The sequence below is a fragment of the Lutjanus erythropterus genome, chromosome 12, assembly GCF_056507025.1.
Source record: "Lutjanus erythropterus isolate fLutEry1 chromosome 12, fLutEry1.hap2, whole genome shotgun sequence".
Classification (NCBI taxonomy): Eukaryota; Metazoa; Chordata; class Actinopteri; order Lutjaniformes; family Lutjanidae; genus Lutjanus; species Lutjanus erythropterus.
This window is the reverse complement of record NC_139328.1, coordinates 12480969-12498228: the sequence shown is the minus strand read 5'-3', so window position 1 is coordinate 12498228 and position 17260 is coordinate 12480969. Positions and strand designations below refer to the sequence as shown.

General features: G+C 42.5%; 1 protein-coding gene across 5 annotated transcripts in view; it reads left to right on the top strand.

Moving 5' to 3' along the window:
• Positions 1-17260, top strand: part of LOC146317692 (zinc finger protein 521-like) — a 134178-nt gene that overhangs the window by 14348 nt on the left and 102570 nt on the right. For 3 of the 5 annotated variants that reach the window (XM_084731802.1, XM_084731803.1, XM_084731801.1), the window contains exon 3: positions 6912-7112. The exons of the other annotated variants lie outside the window; for them this stretch is intronic. In XM_084731802.1, the coding sequence (XP_084587928.1) occupies positions 6912-7112 (201 nt within the window). The remainder of the gene's footprint in view (positions 1-6911; positions 7113-17260) is intronic. 5 annotated transcript variants of the gene reach the window in all.

Here is a 17260-nt window from a genome sequence, read left to right as displayed (position 1 = left end):
CCTATTTTCAGCAAAATAAAACAAAACGAAAAAGGCTACCCATGATTCTCTGTGCAATCATGTGAGCAGCTAACCTGCTAAATCACTGGGCAGCACTTAAACATAATGATAAACTAATTAGTTACATATTATTGAAACATTAGCTCAGACATACCCTCCTCCCTAGCAACTAGCTTACACACTGTTGCCTCTGCGTTGGAACATTGCTGTAAACATTTGGGATAATGTAAGTTCACAACTCAACAAAATACATAGACACTTTAATGCATAAATTACATGAATCATCATATTATTAGCAAAGGTATATTGTCCCCTTTGTAAAAGTAAAACACCACCCCCCAAAAAAGTCTTTAATTTACACTATGTTGACAAAAGGCTACCTATGAAGAGCCACAATTGATGAACCAATTGATGTATTGAAGTTACCAGAAGAGGCTAACTCAGCTAACATTAGCCATGCTACAACTTACATGTACTCTTTTTTACTTATGCAGAGATTTTAATGGCAGTTGATGCTGTCTGTATACCTGTGATTACATATGCTGTTCCCTTCATGCAGTGCTTTCTCTGTGTTGTCTTCAGTGTTCTCTTATAATTGTTTGGCACCCTTTTCTCTGTCTGTGCTACTCTCATCTTTATCTCAGCACGCATAATAAAATTTTCATAAACATACTGCATGTTTTTTGTAACATACATATAACAAGGTGGGAGTTCACTTTGAGCTTGTAATGTGTTTAGCATTTTAAGAGAAATGGCTCTTGACAAACACCTCTTGCTAATCTACTTTCAAATTTCAATGCATCATGCATCAAAATATTAAACAGCAATTAGTCCCTAATATGAATCTGGGGGACTTGAGGCAGATAAATCAAATTGCATGCACCGACCATATGAACACAGACACCACAGCCCTCCCCACCACCGCCACCCATGCAAATTCTTGACGATCGTTAACAATCTGGCAAGTGTCAAGCTCACAGCCTCGTCGTCGGATCATGACATTCTTTAATGATGGGGGATCAGTGGATGTGACGGTCTAAGTGGAGAGCCCCAAATCCCATCCACACAGAGGAGGATACACTCGGAGGCACATGTGGCATTAGAATGTAGTGTGACCTATATATGGCGGGTGCTCGGCAAAAGTTTTAGATTTTTAAATAATGAGGTGCCGGCAACCGTGTGAAGGTTATTCAATCTTAATGTCCTCCTATTTCTGACAGCCTCCCTCACTCTGATAAAGGAGCGTACTCACCTTTGATCAGGCCCGCCGACATGTGTCGACAGAAGCTGCTCGCTGGTTAAAATAAATTCTTAATTCGAACTTGGGGGTGGGTGGTTGTAGGGTGGGTTGCAGGGGAGGGGGCATCATAGGATCAGGATCTCTGGGAAATGATGGGGAAATGAGGAGATGGGTGAGCTGGTAATGATGTTTTCGACACCAAGGTCTTTCATTGCACAAAGAAAGACTGAGGCTAAGCCCTGATGGAGCTAGACTTACTGTATCTACAGGCAAGTAAGAACATAGCCCTCAGTGATTTTACACTTTACGCGCTCAGTGTTTTGGGGCCGTATTTGAATGAATCCCAGTCTAAAACACTGACATCCATCACATGTTGCATTTCAAAAAAAAGCTTTGTACCCAACAACAACATTTTCTTGTTTTAGGCACTCGATATTTTATTTAATCTTAGGGTTAGACATAAAGTCTCCAGTGAGGTTAAAAGCATGGTTCATGGTGAGAATTAACTTTTTAGATCAAAATTCTACTAGCTGTGGTTACATGGACAATATTTCTTCAATCAGATCCAACTTAACTGTTTACATGGATGCGAAACAAGGTGAAATGATAAGATGTGGTTTAGATGCCCCAAAGCATTTAATTAGAACATAACTTTTTTGACATGCACAAAGTGTTTTCGCCCGCTGTGAAGCATCCTATCTGATGTAAATATAACAGAAGAAGAAGAGGAAGTGGTTGTGCTTGTTAATACAATTTTCAGGATGGCCCACCAACTCTTTTTTCGAGCCTTATGAGCATCAAGGTGTTCGACAGTCCTTACATCTTGAAGCTCTTAGATGCACAAGCTTCCACTGTACAACATGGGTCAAAAATGACCTGGAGAGTTGTCCATAGAAATGGACAACATGAGAGCTCCCCAAAAGTGAAGCCAAAACATCTTAATCACCCCCTGGTGGCTGGCTGCAGGATAGGTCATTAATCCCTCCCTCCAATTGGATAGATAGGACATGGGCCAAACATCAAAGTGGTGCTATAAAAAGGGGGCATCACGTTGCGATTGAGTTGGTTGGCTGAAAGTGCATCTCCAACCCCAATCACTACTGCGCAGACTCTGACTCTAAATGATGTCACCAGTGCAAGATGGCAGTGCTCTTCCCCAGGATATTTTGGGTTTATTTTTATACAGTGGGAGGAAGTGTTGATGCGCCATCCATCTTTATTTATGTGAGTGGTTTAGGCACAGAAACTAGTTGGTTAAGTAGGTTTATGTCTGTGCATGAAATAACATAGGAAATGACTCATTTTTTACCCATGTTGTGCACTAGGAGGAAAGTGATACAAAAATGTTTTTTATTCAAAAAGTAAATAGCGAAAAACTAAAATGAAGATTTGTGATGATTAAAAGTTGCAAAGATGTAGAGAGTGAAACCTGGCCAACTAATGACACACACACACACACACACACACACACACACACACACACACACACACACACACACACACACACACACACACACACAGGACAAACACACAGAATCAAAATATTTTATTCCAACCAGAGAAAAATGATCCGGTTAAACGTCTACATAGTTATTATTCTGACTAGTCATTATTATTATATTTAGCAGCACAACACTTTTACATCGTTTGTTGTCACCAGATGAAAGTAATGTATAAGGTTCATACAGCTTAGTGGAAGAGAATCTTAAAAACATGTTGTGTTCATGTGTGAATTATTTCAAAAGAAAAGTTGGGTTCTATCATATTTTTGATTACATAATTTAATTCAAAATAATTTACTGGGCTGACAACTTCATGATTTTTAGAACTTGGCCAGACTCTTCACTTTACAGCTTTGCTTTGTTTCCTGTGAGTATGCATGTACATTCATGCCCTCCCTCCTCTCCCCATGGTCAGTGTCTCCACCTGTCTCAGTGTGTGGGCCAGACAGTGGGGGGACGAGCGTAGGCCTCCCTGCTAGGGACCGCGGGTCCCTGGTGGGGCTAATGGAGCAGAGAAAAGAATATCAATTAAAAGGTTATAAATATTTAAGAGCAGAAATATTCAATAATATAAGGGTGGGGGGTCCAGGGGACTCTTCAACTCACAAGATGAAAGTTGTGGCATGATAAATGTCACTCGGCACCATAAGAGACAGAGAGTGTGTATGATGAATGGACTCAGACTCGGACAGATATTACATGGCTCTAAAGATGTCAATCACCATTCAGATTCCCACTTTTTATTAGCACAGTACTAATGTGCTTTTAGTACCATAAAGATTGAAAATTCATCTTTAAAAATCTTTCAGTCAGATCTTCATTATATTCCCCGTATGAATAATTTCTCAGTGCGAGCTACGATCATCTCGCTTCGAGCTGACCTTATCAGAATATGGATCAGCAGTCAATGCAGCTTCCCTCTTGTCTTCACCTTCTACGCCGACATTGTCAAGCTGATTAACAAAAATTAACAAGCGCGTTAGGCGTGATGAAAAATTCTCAATATGCCACGCGTCTTCCCCCCATATTCCACATGTGATTGTCAGGATTTCCAGGCATGCTGGTATTGATCTGCTGTCCGGCCTGTAGAGACTGGTAGAAGAGGATGTCCTGATCTGATGGATTACTGTATGAGGCCCAGAGGCACAGGAACCTCAGTATTGACGTGGTTCTTTAATCCCAGGGTTGGACGTGACCTTGCCGTGTCAACCCCCCACACCTCCCCAAACCGCCACCCCCCAAACATGTAGCAGTTTGCACTTCCAGCGCCGCATCACAGTGGTGCACCGGAGGTCACTCAGCTCGACCGAGAGCACTGACCCGGCTTGGATTCACTGGAAGTTACAGCTCAAAGTTGTCACTCGAAACAAGAGAAAACAGAGGGGTGAAAAATCAAGCTTACACATGCATAACGCTCTCTGGGTTTTAATCTCTTGGTTTCTTTGAATTATTTTTTCCTTTGGTCATTAATCCTATATCTACTGCCCTTGAAACAATGTGAGCAGATGAACGCAATATGAACAGTAGAATAAAATCCTGCACATTCTGTATTTAGCGATCTGTCCTTTATTTCAGTTAAAGGAGCAACATGTAACACCCTATCATTAAAAAATCAGTGCTGTAGGAGCGTCACAATTTCAATATTAAATCAAAAATTGATAAAAAAAAATACTCCAGTGACTGCCTGCCCTACAGTCTGATGGATTCCTTTAACATATGTTATAATGTTATGCTCAGTTTAACTGTTATAAACACCTACTCCTTCTCAAAGTTTATCAATGATTTCTTTCGACTCTGAGACTTTCTCATTTGGCGAACATTCGGCTCTTATTTTATTTTTTTTTTACTTTAATAAACCTGAAATGAGCAAACAAAAAGAGAGACATCCAAAACTGGAATGGAAATTTCAGAGGAGAACATGCTAGCTGCAGTGTTTGCATCAAATCTGTACAAAAAAATACGTGACAAACACTAACAAAAAGTAAAATTTGCATTTTGGAACGTAAAATAGCAAACTACCCAGCAATGCATGATGAATAATGAGGTCTGTCTCTCAGCACTATCAGCAGTCCCTACAGCCCCCCCACACTGACATTAGACAGAGAGACAGAGAGACAGAGAGACATTATCACACAATTCTAATTCCCTGGAGCAAAATTTGTCAACATGAAAACTAAACAAGCTTTCCATATGGTGAAAAGTCTGACTGGATGCAAACAACCCTGGGATTGATATAGTATTGGCATTGGCAGATATCCAAATTCAGGTATTGGAATCAGATCGGAACTGAAAAAAAAGTGGATCATGCTTTTCTAATCACCATCATTTGATGATTTAGTACAATAAATATATGACATATTTCTCCTTTAAAACATAAAATGCTTAAATGTAGCCATCAGTTGTTTTCTCTGACAGGGCTGAGCTGTAATATTAGAAAAATTAATGATTCATAAAGGCCGCTGAAAAAAAGAAATCAAAGTCTTAACCTCCTCCACAGGCACCCTGTAAAAAAAGACATGAAGTGTTCACATTTTCAGTGCATATTGTGAATTCTGTGTCTCTGTGTGTGTGGATGAATCATAAGTCTATATTGTGTGGCTTTTGGCCTCAGTCAGAAGTGTTTCCCCCAGAGCAAGAAAGGCCTGCATCTGTGAGGATTGGGTTGGGATTTTCATTTTCTTGAAACACCTTCTGTTCTGTTCTGCATGGTCCCACCAGGGACCACAGTGCTGATATTTTTAGAGGGCATGTTCCGAGAGCCTCAGTCGCCAAGAGGGAAGGACAATGGAGGGTGTGATGTTACATCAATACTTGGCGCAAGAGGGGGAAAGGAAAAATCCTGGGTGGCCTTGATGAGTTCTGGAACGCGTTTCCTCAAGGAATTTCACAGAGCACCCTACAGAAAGAAGGACTTAAAATGGCCGCCCGTGTGTGTATGTACACCCGGTATATATATACACCCACACCTGCACACATCGGTGCCACACACTCCTTTGTCCTCAGGCGGTGTTAACTGTGTGCGAGGCGAAAAAAACAGGCTTCCTCCTAACGTTCCCCTCCGGAGTTTTAGGACAAGCTGAGGAACACTTGCATCAGTGGGGTTTTAAAATGGCTGCCAGTGAAGTGCAAAGGCTCTTCTCCCCCACAAAGCCTTAACCAGGGTGACATGATTGTTTGATTGTAAGTATGGCTTTTTAATCAGTCTTATTGTGAAGTGTAATGGTCACAGCAGGGGAGAAAGAGGGCTGCAGGCCATGCTGCCTATTTATAAGATGCCGTTACAAGCCAGATTCGCTCTACTCCGCTTCTGAGTGAAGATGTTTACAGTTCGCTGTGAGTGAACAATGCACGGTTTGATTTGTTGTCCGAATATTTTAGCATCATGTGAAGAACTTGAGATTTTGAAAGATGATTCCTCGTCCGGGTTCAGGGTAGTCAGTCGCCCACCCCTGGCACTGCTGCAGCACAAAGCCAACAAGAGACAAAACTGCAGATGGATTGAAGAATATTGATGTGCGCGACCCGCGGCTGCCTGCGAGCAAGGCTGAATAATTTAGGGAAGTGTGTCGTGACGACAGCCTAACACACACCAATCTCAGTTTTGTGTGTCTTACTGTGCTACGCTCCATACATCCACACTTTTGGCCTAGATGTCTGGATAATATGGCAAGGGCTGTCTCCTCCTTGGATAGACGCTGACTGATGCAATTCAGCACTCACTGGTGGAATTTCATATTTCTTTGGTCGAGCCAAAACTGCAATCCAGGATTTATTAACTACACATATTCCCATCAGTCTAGTTTCATATACTGAAGTTTTGCTTGGGTGAAGCAGGGCAAACACAACGTAAAACCATTTCTAATAACAGAGGTGTGTGTGTGGGGGTATGTGTGTGTTAGATTTGTGTGTGTGAGCACTGTGCCACCTTGTCTGTGTGTGTGCCTGTATATCTCTCACCCTCACCTGCCCAACACTTCTGTTATGGCATGAGTGGTTGAGTTACAGAGGCCCAAATTGAACCTGCATTTTTATTACAGCTTTTATTATTGTTTTTATTAAATCCAGAGTCTAGAAATCCATTTTATTGTCACCCAGAGGAAGCTGTAGTACCTCACTGTGCGGGTCACCCCTCTGACTATGTGGTGCTGTCATTTCCTGTGGCTCGGCAGATCCAGAGTGCGCCCTCGAGAGGGCGGCGGAGGATGGTGAGACCGGGCGTCTGAGGAAGAGGCTGCTCTCTCCAGAGGAAGGAGAGGAGGGAGAGGAGGAGGACGAGGAGCCCGCGCTGCACAGCTGCGACAGCTGCCGGCAGGTGTTCGAGTCGCTGAGCGATCTCACCGAACACAAGATTAATCAATGCCAGCTGACAGGTAAACAACGTTCAGCCCACCGAGCCTCCCCTCCACTCTGCCACTCAGCTCTTCTCCCACTCCCACTCTCGCTCTACGTCTTCACCAGAGAATATGCCACACTATGTGTGTTAGTACACTGCACCGAGGGGAGCACAACACCAGACTACCAGTTTGCTTGGTAGATATCCAACAACAGACACACACAGGCCTCACACACGTTATTTATGTGTGCTGTACATCAATATATACAGACGTGACATACAAATAGGCCTCCATGTGTCCTCATAACAGATCACTGTAGGCTACAGTGTGTATATTTATAGTATGTGCATTGTGTCCTTGCCTGTTTCAGTTTTATACAGCACTATACTAATTGTAACATTTCACTAGAGTATAAAATGCAGCTACGAGGTCCCACAGTAACCAGACCACCAACTGGAAACAGATCCTTGCTCCAGGAAAGTCCCTCAGCTGGTCCCAATGCTAGCTAGCTGCAGTAGTAATAGTGGGACTGAAAGAGAAGGATGCCATTGGCAGACTGTGTCATTGACCTGTTGATGGATGAATAGGGCTATAAATACCCTGACAAGGTGGCAGACAGAACTAATGATGTGAACTGAAGGTTTCCATGTGCTTCTCCTGGACTTGCTGTCCTCCTTTACACGTCCTGATGGGCCCGCATTGAGAAACGCCTTCTGACACACATTTCCAAATATGTTTTGGGCACAGATCTCGCCTCTTCTTATAATGTTCAGGGGCCCTATTATAGAAACTTCCTAACTTGTAGATCTTAACTTCATAAGTTAATGTTGCTATCCCAGCTTAAGATAGAAAATGTGTATTACACAAGTATCCTAACATTGTCTTCTTCTTAAACTATCCTAGCTTTAGGAATAACTCTTAAGATTATCAGTAGCAGTAACATTAGCTAATAGTAGTGTTTTCAAACAGTAGCTAGTGGTAGTGTTTTCTAACAGTAGCCAATAGTAGTGTTTTCTAAAAGTAGCTAATAGTAGTGTTTTCAAAAAGTAGCTAATGGTAGTGTTTTCTAACAGTAGCCAATAGTAGTGTTTTCTAACAGTAGCTAATAGTAGTGTTTTCAAAAAGTAGCTAATGGTAGTGTTTGCTAACAGTAGCTAATGATAATGTTTGCTAACAGTAGCTAACAACAGTTAACTTGTTTATACGACTGCTGTTTTGGTGCTTTTACACAACGGCTGCCAAATACAGCAGAGACGCTGAAAAAAAAAGAGCATGTTTAGATTCCTCTACAGATGTTGCCAGCAACTCAAACTCATCTGTTTTGAAGTTAAATGCCCATCACTGTTTTTGCTCCATTTTTGTGTGTTTAAATGATGGAAAAACTGTAATTATAAAAAAAAAAAATGGTTGCAAAGTTGTTAAGCTCAGCAAGATGAAAAAAGTAGTATTGGTTGCTAGGTAACAGACATAAAAGTTGATAAGTGATGTTGAATTGAGCATTTGGGATTTCCAAACCTGAGATTAGATGGGATAATAAGGATTCCTGAAGTTAGTTAGGATTTGCTGTAATACCAAATCTTATACTCTTCCTATCTTGACCATGGTGTGAAATACTGGAGGTGTCAGGGGTCCAAGTCCCTTGACTGACACATTAGACACCCCTGAAAAAAAAAATAAAAATATTTGTCTCTTGCAATTGTCACTGAAAATATAATTATAGAATTATAGAAATATAAAAGTACACTATGTTCAGTATTCATTAATCAAATTAAAAATATGAATAAAGACAAATATAATGGTGTTTTCTCTTATATTGCCATTGAATACCATCTTCCATGGGTGGCACTGCTGCAAACGGTCCACAATCCAAATGTTGTATAGTTTAGAAAACCTGATGTTACCCTGCACAGCTGAGTGTGGCTTTTTTTCTGCCTTGACCTCATTGTTATATTAGGTTATAAATACAGTCTGAAACTGTGTATTGAGTCTGTTGAGTCTTAAGCATAACATTAGAGCACTAGGTAGGGGGACCCCCCTGATTCCCACCAGGTATTTCGAACACTACTTAAATTTCTGTAATACGGCCCCAGAAACCGAAACACGAACAGGCTAAAATGTAATGAATGTGTTTCTGATGTAGTACAGAAGCTGCCGTTTGTCATTTCAAAGTAAATTCAAAGCACTGTTCAAGAGAAACCCAGTGCAGTCTCTATTCTGTTTACACTCGAGCACAGTTTGATTTCATATTTTGCAACCCACAATCAGCAAACCACAAATTATAGGGTAGATATCCCACGAGTTTTACGAAGATTTTCCATTAACTGTAAGCCAGTCTCCCAAACCAAATGTTTGTTGGTGTGTGTGTGTGTATCTGTGTACATAAGCGTGCATACGTGCATTCTGTCATGCCCCCATTGGTGTTAATTTAAGCAGAAATGCATGCATGTTCACCGTAAGAGTGACTTTGCACGTGCAGGCAGTGCTTGTTTACATGTATGTGTGCCTCTGGTGTGCTCATGTGTGCACAAATTCAAAGTGACGCTCAGTCGACTAAAGGTGTGAAAATCAATGTACTGTTCACTTTCACATTACTGTCATCCAACAAAAGCAGTCATTGGTTTGAAGGAAACTAAGTGCAGAACCTCCTGTCATCCTTTTTTCAATATGACACCCAATTCCATCAGGGCAACCTAGGAAATAAAAACACAAAGGACATAATTTTAAACATAGGGCGATGCTTGAATACAAGGATCATTTAATTATACATATTTGGTGTAATATTCAGGCAAAAGTCAGTAATGTTATAAGAGTATTTGATTCAGGGGCAGGCACCATTGTAATGTGGTCATGACTGACTCAGCCATATTCTTTCTATAATTAAGGCTGGCTTTTATAAATGTCAATCTTACGGACAAATAACTCTTAATTGCTCAATGATGAAAAAAAACACAGTTTGGATAAGAGCCCCCGTGGAAACCAAACAAAAGAATCTAATTGCCATTAGGGTATTGTGATTGTGCAGAAACACTCTATTAGTATTCAAACACAGTGGGAGAAAAGAAACTTCTAGATGGCATACTAAGTACTTCAAATGTGTGTGTGCGTGTGTGTGTGTGTGTTTGTGTATTCGCTGGAATATGGGAGGAGATTTCCTATGTGGCATTATGTAGACATCCATGACCAATTAATCTGCCTTACATCAAGTCTCTACTCACAGATGGATCCTTTATTAGAACCATTTTCTAATCAACCAGCAGCACCTGCTAAACCCTCCATTTTTACAATTTCAAATGTTTTATTTTTGGTAAACAAATTGTCGAGCTTGACTGGAACCAATCCACATATGGAGATTTGCTTGCTGTTCCCTGACAGAACTCAGCTCTTTTTCCTCCCAGCTGATGTCCCGTAAGCGTATACAGTGTATTACCAGAACCAGACATGCCCACATACACCCACCGCCTCACCTGTTTATTCTGGGCCTCATTATATGTTAGTTTCACAACAGGAGTGAGACAAAACAGACGAAAAACTCAAGTCTAAAGCTGCATGTCGACCACGCCCGATGGACAGAGAGAAAGAGAAAGATGTTACATGTCACCGCGATCAATGGCGGCCATTGTCTCCCCCCCGTCTGGCAGAGGTATAACACCTTTCCATGCACTTAAGCCGTGACCACTGCAGTGCGCTAAGGGAGCGCATGGGTATGGATTGCCTCGTGTCCCTGATGCGATCGGTGCTATTGATCGCGCTAATGCTGGACTGCGGAGGAAGGCGAGAGTCTGAGAAAGGGAGCGAGGAGGGAGAAGGAGGGAGATGGGGAAGAGAGAAACAGAGAGAGTGCTGAAGGAATGCGTCCCTGGGGAGCCCGTCTTGGGCTGGGGCAGGGCTTCAGGAATGCTCCCCAGGAGATCCCAGTGAAGGCTAGGGCAGGGCTGGAAGAATGCTCCTCCAGAGAGTTGAGAGTGGAGGCTGGCTGGGGCAGGGCTGGAGGAATGTTCCCCCAGAGCACCCCTTTAACTCTGGAGCAGAAAGTGGAGGGGCTCCACGGGGGGAGAGCGCTCCCCCGTCCCCCCTCCGGCTCCAGGATGGCTGCGGATCAGGTTTCCGTGTGGGGATCAGCATCCTGCCGACAGGGCTTTAGGCTGCCCTGGGGAGGAGACAGGAGGCTGAAGGCACTGCTATTCCATAGGCCTTTCCAAAAACACTTCACAAATGCTTTGTCTCACTGTCTCGCTGTATTGTCTGTGCAGCCTTGTATTGTTACCGATCCTTCACAGAGAAAGAGAAACACTGTCTGTAGTTTGACTTTTGTTCTCAGTTGGCACAAGACATGTTCATATGATATGAGATTGCAGCGGTAGGCAAGGAAACATGCCTTCAGACCTGCTCGCCAAACCTTGCTCCTTGCTCATTTCAACTCGTGTTTACTAGCTAGCCCACACTGTAAATAAAAATAACACATCCAGCTCAGAGTTTAATTCAGAAGATTGCATTTTTCACAAAGCCTTTCGCTGTCAAGTCGTCCGATTCCATGTCTCTGAAGGTATTTGAATAGCCCAGCGCACACATGGGCTGTCAGCCTGGTGGCCATTCTTTCATTACGGGTCCAGCTCCCTTGAGCAACACCTTTTCTTGTGTCCTTCACTAGAGGAGGGGCACGGCTGCTCCCCTTAGAGAGATCCGTGCCCTGCTATTTTAACCCTCTGTGAGATGACCTTTTTAATAAGTGTCTTTCTCTGTTTTCCTGCCGGCCACTGTGCGAGCAAACAGAGCATGTCTTCTGCTTCCCTCAGATAAAGGAATCAATCAGAGAGGGTGCAACAGAGAAAGAGGGAGAGATAACTGGGCCATATATGGATTTATATTATGTAGATTTCCCCTTTCTTCTTCCCTGTAGACATAGCAAAATGCACTCAGCTTCAATAAAATACATTTCAGATTTATGAGAAAAATACAAATGAAATATTAATACTCTGTGAAAAACAATAAGATCCCCCCACAATGCCGAGCGTGGTAATATGATAGGAATAGTTTAGACAAATTTCTAATATGAAGTCTCTGTTTGCGACGGGGAACCAGACAAATTTTTTAAACCCACTGATATATGTTTCCTCCCTTCCTTTCCTAACCACGGCATGTTTGTTTGAAGTGTTTGAATTAATTTACATCAAGTCGTTGGGTCAGCAGCATGGAAACATTCAGTAATACCCTCAACTATGAACAGGCTCCTGGCAGGCCATGTTTTCTACTAACTGTTTCCAACAGGCTGCTATTGGTCGTACTGGCTTCTTTTTCTTTTCTTTTTTTTTTCAACTAACTTTGTGTATTGATCCAACAGCTGCTTTGTGGCTGCCAAGAAGAATGTGCCAAACTGCAAAGACTTTATTTGCTTCAAAAGGGCTCACATAAGAGGAAAGCGACATGAGCAAGACCTGATTAGCCGAACTCTGAGCCACTGCCGTTCATCAGAAATTCTGCTGTGTTTTTGCCGGGGCGTCTTGCGACATCCTGGTACAAAGAGCAGCACACTGATTACAAGGCTTTGAAAAGGAGGAGAGGCGGTCAGGGGAGAATAGCTACTTCTGGCACAACGCAGCCACTGAAAAGAGACCTCATGCTAGAGTGAGCTCTCAGAATTGGGCTTGAGTCTTTCCTGTGTCTGTGTGTTTGCGTGGGGGGGCTATACTCTGCGTGATAGTCTATGGGAGAAGGAGGAAAAGGTAGAGAGGCAGGAAAAGAAAGGGAGTATTAAAGTAGATGTTTGACTCCATGGCGTAGCATCCCCGTGCGTTTCCTCTCTGTGCGACAGTGCCAGTAACGTTAACAGGAGTGTCATTAGGAATTCAAAGCATATGCCCTCGTGAGGACGCCCTCTTTCTCTCTCCCTTGTGCTTCACACAGCACACATTATGCACTGTATAAAGTATTTATTGGTCTTTGTCAGACTAGGGCTGCATTTTTCTGCAGGAAAACAATCAAAATAAGAATGGAGGAGGCTGCGTTTTTATGCTTATGTTTGTATGTTCAAGGCAGAAACGACAATGGCCAGCACTGCAACCCCCTCTATCTAACACACTCTGTCTCTCATGTATTTGCTTGCTCAATCAGTCATCCGCTTAGGCATGCAAACACACACACAAACACACACACACACACCCAGACACGTATTAACGCGCACGCGCGCACACATGCTCCCTCACAGCACCTGCGTGCTTGCACTTTGCATTTTAGACGACACATAATTCATCGCCCAAGAGGCTAAACACATGCTGCGACTTCATCCAGTTGACCTCTTTCTTAAGTAGGTAGCCACAATAGCCAGGGATGACATGTGGACAAAACAGAGATAATCTCATGTACTCACCTAGAACTACATGCACAGAGTGCAAACATTATATCAACGACACTGTTGTTATTTCCCTCTCCACTATGTAGCATCCCTTTGAAACTACCGACTTCAGTCGTGTGACAAAGACCTGGCCGTGGAGCGGTTGTCTCGGTTTCTCTTGCTCTCTTCATCTCTCCCTGGCCCTGGCTCTGCCTGCTCTTTGTTCACTCTCTTCCTCAGCCTGCAAGTCTTTTTCAGCGGCACAAGCAGAAGAATGGCACATTAAATCTTAATAGGACTGCGTCTGGCCGTGTTGAATTGCAGAGCGTGTTAAGCCGGCGCTTTCCTCCCCCTTGGCACACGCTCGTGGAAGTGGAAAACAATTGAATAAAAGAAACCGCTCCCTCCCTCTGTAACACAAGTGACTTCGGCTGCCCTGCTGAAGCTATGAGACTGAACTGACTCCGGCTCACAAATGGCATAAAGCCCTCACTGAGAAACTGTAACATAAATGACATTAGTCCTTTTCAGAATGCATAGACATACGCTGGAAGGTAGACACAGGATTTACCTGACCACCCACAATGTAGTTGTTGCATATTCCCCACTCTTGTGACAGTTGGAAAACACTGCCATAAAACACAATACTTACAGGCAGCGCTACCTCCGACTATAGACCTTCCAAGTTGATTAGTAGTTGTTAGTTAAGGTAGAAATCTGTAATATCTTTACTGCACTAAATCATTAAAAAACGATGGTATATCATTAGAGATTAAGCAAACATACTACATTTAAATACTGGCTTCTCTGACAACAGTGCTACAGCCAGCAATTTCTTTTTTGAAATTTCCATTCCGGTGTGGAACATCTGTTTTTTGTTTTTGTTTTTTCCCTTTAGTTAAAGTTCAAATTAATGCTGAATGTTTGCCGAATGAGTAAGTGTCTGTTTATGAGTCCGAATAAAATCATTAATAATCTTTAGAAGAAGTAGATGTTTTTAACAGTTAAATTGAGCAATGTGTTAACAGAGCCTTGCAGGCTGTAAGGCAGGCAGTCAGTTTTGTACTCAGGATAACGAGGTCAGCTTTACATTGACAGACGATTGACAGAGTTATAAACAGCTAATCAATTTACAGTGGAGGACTTGTCATTGCTTGTCATTGTCGAAGTATAATGTTGCGCTTGTCTTGCGCTTTTGCGCTGTAGCTGCAGCCTACAGGCAACCTGCCCATGCTTTGAATCTGAGGAGGAGGAGGCGGGGGTAAACAACTCGCTCCCGCCACAGACGGTATATTAAATGGGGATTTATCCTATTTAATACAGCTCCACATTTTTGAGGCATGATGGTAGCCGCCTGTTAAATGCTAACAGCAAAAGCGGTAATGAACATTTAACACAGTATAGCCTCTTTGTTCAAAACAAGGAAATAAATAACTTACAGCTTCACAAAACCAAATACTCGTGGACTCTGTCAACACAATGGATGATGTATGCTTACAACTTAACTTGCTACAAACTCGCTTCTCAACCTCTTCACGCCTCTTGACCCAATTTGCCAAGTCTCTGGTTTTGCCTGGAGTCAGAGTCGACGTTGGAGGCACTGTAAATCACCTTGGCACTGTATGCATTAAATTGGCCCTGTAGTTCTCGGAAGCCTTGTTCCAGTCTAATAGGACTGCTAAATAAGCTAACTAGCAAACTAGCTAATGGCAGCTACAGCACAGTTAGCAGCGGTGTGCCAGTGTTACCAGAAAAAAGGTTCATATTGCAACAGTCCTTGCTCAACGGTGAGGCACAGCTGTCTAATGGAGTGTGAGGCGTTTTTTTCTGTGGAACAAATGAAGACTTGGACGACTAAGACTCTTCTTATTAGGGGGCAGCCCCACATAGTGGATATATTTAAAATAGCCTGTTGGCTTAGAAAAATGCAATAGAGCAGATAATAGAGAGACGAATAAAATGTATTAACACAGGACAGCAGAAGAATGGGGAAGTTGAGAGGAAAAGGGGGATGGGTAGAAAAAGACAAAGACATGGAGAGAGAGACAGTAAAGGTAGCGGAGAGTCAATCTTTGCAGCAGCAGCGATGTGAGTCCAGGCCTGCTTTGTAAGGCAGTCAGAGGTGGTAATTAGCCAGTGATGAGTTGACTGGTTGTGTGTCCAGTGCACGGCACTGCTGGGTGGGGCTGTGGGAGGTAGATAAGGCCAGCAGTGGGCTTATCTCTGAGAAGGACAGGCACCAGGCCTGCCAGGCAAATCCACCCACAGACCAGCCGCATTTTATTAACAACATCATTAATGCCAGACAGGTTATGTGCGGTGGCTCGGAAGAGAGACAGGAAAAAGTAAAAAACAAATAAAGTCTCAATTCCTGCTTGGCCGGCCAGTCTAAAGTACATAGGCACCGGTTGACGTGTTTTGAAAGCAAGGAGCTTGTGGAGATGTTTACCAGGTAGGCAGCCAACGGAAGGGCACGGAGAGCGAGCTTGGATCTTACCTCTGGGTTTTGCTCACTCTCCTCTGGGTCCCCGGAATTCAAATGATTTTCTTTTTTCTCTTTCAAACGTGGGACTGCTCACCAGAATAATGATGAAGCAGATACAGAGAAACATAACTAGGCACAAAGAAAAGGCAAAAATGTATTTTAAAAAACTTTGTGGACATTCTGGTCTCAGTTTTCTAACAAGTGAAATGTTGAATCTGCTCAGCACAATCAGGTGTGCAGGGTTTTGGTTTATTTATAGAATATATATTAATGAAAAAATGTAATATTGTGCTTAAGATGCAAATACCTGAAAAGGATAGTTTGGATTTTTGAAGTGTCGTTTTATGAGTAACTTATATACTATAGTCAGTGTATTACCTACAGTAGTTGGCGGTTGCCATGTCCCCAGTTTGGAGAGGCAGCAGGACCAGTGTAGGAACTAGCAAAACAAATCAAATTTTAGCCGCCTACAAAAAAATCAATATTAGTTTTAAGTTACACTGTATTTATAATATTTCCACCACTTAGCTTTGCTACCAGGCAACCTTTTCCAATGGGAAATTGCTGTTATATAAGCCAAATATCACTCTCCAAACCAACCAAACTCCATTGACGGAATCACGAATTTTACCTTGCAGAACACGGGAGTTGCTGGTCTACCACTGTCTCAATATGTCAATTTGCTTGTGTGTGCTTGTGTGACCTTGGTGTTTTAAAAGGTTAATTTGGATTCACTGAAGTCAAGTTTTTGCTAATGGAGTCCGGTTGGTTTGGAAAAAGTGATATTTGTCATAAATAATGCACTTACTTGTCAGAAATGGCTGTCTGACAATGAAAATACTTTGGTCTAATTTGTTTTAGGTGGAACTTTTTAAGGTGGATAAAATGTTTTCCTGCTGATCCTGTCCACAGCAGCACATTGCTTAGCTTCCATTCTCCTACTTCCTTCTGCTTCTCCAAACTGGGTTGTGTTGACCGCCATCTACTAACTATCAATATGTACCTCATACAACCACACTTAAAAGAAGAACTGTCTCTTTAAGAAGGTTTTTTTTTTTTTTTTTTTTACACTTTCGTTTGCAGTAGGCTGGTTTCCTTTAATCAGATGGCACCTTAACAGGTGTGTGGCGTGTTATGTGGCAAATGAGCATTCGCTTGCACTGGTTTGATTTTATAAACAATCGTGTGAAGTGCGTAACACGAACAAATGCTCGGCTTATAATTAACACTCCGTATTAGCATATCAAATGCCAAAGAGCCTTTCAGTGGTATGTTTCCCTCCGATAATTTACACCAGGAGTCGGCAGGATGTAACATGGCTTTGAGACAAAGAAAAGTTCATCCAATCAACATGTACCTCGTTCACAGACA